The following is a 4435-nucleotide window of genomic DNA, read 5'->3' as shown; positions in this document are numbered from 1 at the left end:
TTACTAAATCAAAATTCCTTTTTCACCGTAAAATTGTTTATATTGTGATCTTATTTGTAAAGATTTATTGTAAGATATTGAAATGGTCCGCACTGACTATTAGTGTTAAACTCAATTAAACCCGTTATGACACATTACCATATATATATATATATGTTTAAGGTCTGTAAAAATGTAAGATATACAAACACCTGTACTTGTATGTATATATGTGTGTATAAACTCAGTCCTCCACTCTCTGTTCTCTACTTCTCTTCCATTGTTCAACTTTGAAAACTAGCATGTACGATCCAAGTGGAAGATCTAATAAGATCATACTTGTTCTTCTACTTGTTTTGGTCCTCATTTCTTTGATAGTTCCTTTGGAAAAGAGCCCTGAAACTAGTGAAACCCACCATTTTCATGTCAATAATAATCTCCAAATTGCATACACAGCATGTGAAGGCACTTTATATCCCGACCTTTGTTTCGCCACTGTCTCCATTCTCCCAAATCTTGCTTCTAGATCACTCCCCGACCTTATCTCAGCAATTTTAAACCAAACCATGGACGAGGTGAGACTCTCTTGTGCCAACTGCACTGAGATTGAAAAGGGTCTCAAGAGTAACACCACCTTAGAATGGGCCGCCATAAATGATTGCATCGAGCTTTTTAACCATACCCTAGCCGAGCTGAGGGTAGCCCTCGCCGAGCTTAACCCGAAGAGAGTACGGTTCTCTAGGAACTACCATAAGATAAAGACGTTTCTAAGCGCGGCAATGACGAACCAGTATACATGTCTCGATGGGTTCCATGGTAGCAAAGGAAAAACTAAATACGTAATCAAAGAAGCTCTACATAACATATCTCATCATATCAGCAACTCTTTAGCGATGCTCAACAAATTCCCTGGTGTCAACGAATCGAAACCCGTTGAGGTTTTTCCTGAATACGGTCGCCGGAGAAGATATTTCCCGGCGTGGTTATCGCTTAAAGATCGGAAACTTCTACAAGCTCCAGTTGACGCAACTGAGTTCGACCTTATAGTTGCCCAAGACGGTAGTGGAAACTTCACTACCATCGGCGACGCTGTTGCGGCAGCTCCGATACACAGCTACGAAAGGTTAATTAAATTTCTTAACAAATTCATAATTGATTGAGGGAGTAATCATGAGCTTAAATTGTTGAATGTTTATGTTGAAATTGATTATAGGTTTGTGATATATATAAAAGCTGGTGCTTATCTAGAAAATATAGAGGTGGAAATGGAGAAAACAATGGTGATGTTTGTAGGAGACGGCATAGGGAAGACAGTGGTGAAGGCAAACAGAAATGTGGCCGATGGCCATACCACTTTCCGCTCTGCAACAGTCGGTGAGTTTCTAACTTTGAAAACTTCAAATTTAGTACTACAATTTTGTATTTTTGTTAGGGTTAATATACTATAGGGCTTTACTGTTTATTTTAGTACTGGAGTTGTAAATTTACTCTAAGAATCTTGAAATCCCACGATGGAGTTGTAAATTGAGTTAATTTTTTAGGTCAATTTCATAATTTGCTAATTAGTTGAATTAATATTTTTATTATTGCAATTCAAAACAAATATTATTACAAAAATATCTCCTTTTGTTTTTTCATTTGAAAGTATGGAATCAAAATGTACTTTGGGACTTTAATAATAATACTGGGTTTTCACATCATTGTTTGGATGGGGTCCTTCAGCGGTGATGGGCGACGGATTCATAGCCAAGGGGATAACCTTCGAGAACTCAGCAGGGCCAAGCAAGAACCAAGCCGTGGCATTAAGGAGTGGATCAGACCTCTCCGCCTTCTACAAATGCAGCTTCGTAGCCTACCAAGACACTCTCTACGTCCACTCCCTCAGGCAATTCTACCGAGAATGCGACATATACGGTACCGTCGACTGCATCTTCGGCAACGCAGCTGCCGTTTTCCAAGCCTGCAGTTTATACGCTCGTAAACCAAACCGAGACCAAGAGAACGTTTTCACAGCTCAAGGAAGAGCAGACCCGAACCAGAACACTGGGATTTCAATTTTGAACTGTAAAATCCGTGCCGATTCTGATTTAATCCCCGTAATATCATCGTTCAAGACGTATTTGGGGCGTCCCTGGAAAGAGTATTCGAGGACGGTTATTATGCGGTCGTATATAGATGATTTGGTGGATCCTGCAGGATGGTTGGAATGGAGTGGGAATTTCGCTTTGAATACACTTTATTATGGGGAGTTTTTGAATAGAGGACCAGGGTCGGATACGAGTCGTAGAGTTACATGGCCTGGGTATAGAGTCATTACAAGCTTCGCAGATGCAAATCAGTTCACTGTTGGGGCATTTATACAAGGAAACCAGTGGTTGAATTCTACTGATATTCCATTCAATCTCGGCTTGAGGTGAAACCTGAAATTTAATTAAATGGCGTTTACGGTTTAGCCCTTTTTTCTTTTTTGTAAATATTTTGATCAATTGCCATCACATGCATGTCAAATTGCTTATTTTCTACCATAACTAATAATAGAAAAACTCTATTTTAAAGTATCTGTTTATAAATTGTTTAGGGTTTTCTATTTTTTATTATTTATTAATATGGGTGGTGAAAGTTTTATAATATTTTTGTAAGGATACCTTGAAATTCATGGATGTTGAATTTAAGATGTTTGTAATTACCTCCAAATTTTTGTATTCTTTTTAAATTAGGGTATTTATTATTAGGCATAATTGTAAAAAAAAATTACCTTCAATGTTTAGCAGTTTTTAGGTTTGATCTGTTAACTTTTTTTTTATTGACATCCTCAACGTTATGTTTTTTTTAGAAATCAACCCAATTTTAACAGTATACATGAGTTGACTGTCAGTCAAGCACCGGTCAACGAAGTAAACCTATGTGACGTGCCACATAATCACGATATCATAAATGATGTCATCTATAAAAAAATTATTATTTTGTTTCCATCTTCTTTCTTCTCTCTTTCTCTCTTCCTTTTCCCCTGTAGTTGTTGTTACAGTTAAAAAAAAAAAAAACCCTCATCATCTTCATCAAGCCCACACTTGCGTTTCGCTCTCTCAAATACCCATTTCAATTACCGTAAAATATCTATATCTAAATATCTATTGTGAAAGAAAAAATGAAAGGAAGAGAATGACTCGGGATTCAGGACTATTAGATTCAAATTCATTGGCGACTTTAAGCAGCAAAGACAATAAGGAAGCCGAACAAGACCTAAGCTTGAAGGTTGTCGAGAAGGCACTGTTAGTGAAAGCGACGATGTTAAATCAAGGAATCGATTTCTTTTTAGTCGATCGAGACGTCATCTCTGCTGTAGATTTGCCGTCTTCATCTTCTCATGGGGGATCCATTGTAGTCAGGCCCGTTCTTGACATTTTTTGGCCCTAGGCAAAATAATCAATTGCGACCCCTTTTAAAAAATTATAAAATGTAATACAATAAAATAAAAAATAGGGGCCCTTTTCTTTTTTTTTCTTGCCTGCAATGAAGTGTCCATAAGAAAATTTAAAAGGCTGAATTTTTTTTCCACGTTAAAAGTTGAAAATTTTATTTTTAGTCCCCTTCCAGTCTTGGGCGACCACACTCTCAAACTACCCTCAGGGCCAGGCCTGACTGTAGCTGGTACCAGTGGCGGCGGAGAGGTAGCTTTGGATTTGGAAAGTAAAAAGATTATTAAAAGGAAACATAAGAAAACAAAAATTGAAAATGTTAAAATTTTGTTATTCGTATTTCTAATTTTTAATCGAGTGTTCTGCTTGTAAAATTAGTAGCTGAAATTAATTTGAAAGAAAAATTCTTACTAGAAATAGTTGATGAGATGATGGAGGTAATTTTGTTGAACTTATCATATTCTTCGGAATGATGTGAATTAGACTAGTAAGTAAGATGGCTTATGATAACTGTTTCCTTTGGTTCATCGTTCAGAGCATTCTTTCACGATAAACTTTGACCTTTTTCTTTCTTTAGATGTAGATATTTCGATATAGATATTTTACTGTAATTGAAATGGGTATTTAAGAGAGTGAAATCCAGGTGTGAGCTCTGATGAAAATGGTGGTGGGTGTTGTCGAAATCTTTTTGTGAAATCGACTTTTTATTTTTAAAAGAGCTAAAATAGGAGTCGTCACCAATCATTTTTATTAGGTATGATCGGGTCACCTCATAATTTGATTATTTTAATAAAGTTTAGATTTACTAAAACGATAATTTTTGGTTTAAAAAATCTAGGAAATGGGTTTGGGAGTCTGTTACGCACAAGGAAGAGTTAGCACCCTTGTAATGCCCAAAATTGGTACCTAGTTGATTAATTGATGTCTTCGTGTCGAGAATAGAAAGTTTGAAGAAAATTTAAACACGATCCTACCTTGCATGATGATATCTAGTTAATATATCGCTCAACTAAATTTTATGAAAAAAGGGCTTTATTTCG

General features: G+C 36.4%; 1 protein-coding gene across 1 annotated transcript; it reads left to right on the top strand.

Annotated features, from left to right (window-relative positions):
- Nucleotides 1-281: 281 nt before the first annotated feature.
- LOC108477703 (pectinesterase-like) lies at nucleotides 282-2564 on the top strand. The gene is made up of 3 exons (XM_017780212.2): nucleotides 282-1102; nucleotides 1193-1353; nucleotides 1702-2564. Exons 1-3 carry the CDS (start codon nucleotides 282-284, stop codon nucleotides 2394-2396), a joined length of 1677 nt encoding a protein of 558 aa, XP_017635701.2. The 3' UTR covers nucleotides 2397-2564.
- The last annotated feature ends 1871 nt before the right edge of the window (nucleotides 2565-4435 follow it).

The sequence above is a fragment of the Gossypium arboreum genome, chromosome 12 (genome assembly GCF_025698485.1).
Source record: "Gossypium arboreum isolate Shixiya-1 chromosome 12, ASM2569848v2, whole genome shotgun sequence".
NCBI lineage: Eukaryota > Viridiplantae > Streptophyta > Magnoliopsida > Malvales > Malvaceae > Gossypium > Gossypium arboreum.
The sequence above is the reverse complement of the archived record's forward strand: the minus strand, read 5'-3'. Positions and strand labels throughout refer to the sequence as shown.

Bases quoted from the DNA above. Each gene is read 5' to 3' on its own strand.
- LOC108477703 (XM_017780212.2), top strand. From the start codon at position 282: ATGTACGATCCAAGTGGAAGATCTAATAAGATCATACTTGTTCTTCTA. The intron at 1,103-1,192 runs GTTAATTAAATT...AATTGATTATAG, and splicing joins CCGATACACAGCTACGAAAG to GTTTGTGATATATATAAAAG. The intron at 1,354-1,701 runs GTGAGTTTCTAA...GGGGTCCTTCAG, and splicing joins TTTCCGCTCTGCAACAGTCG to CGGTGATGGGCGACGGATTC.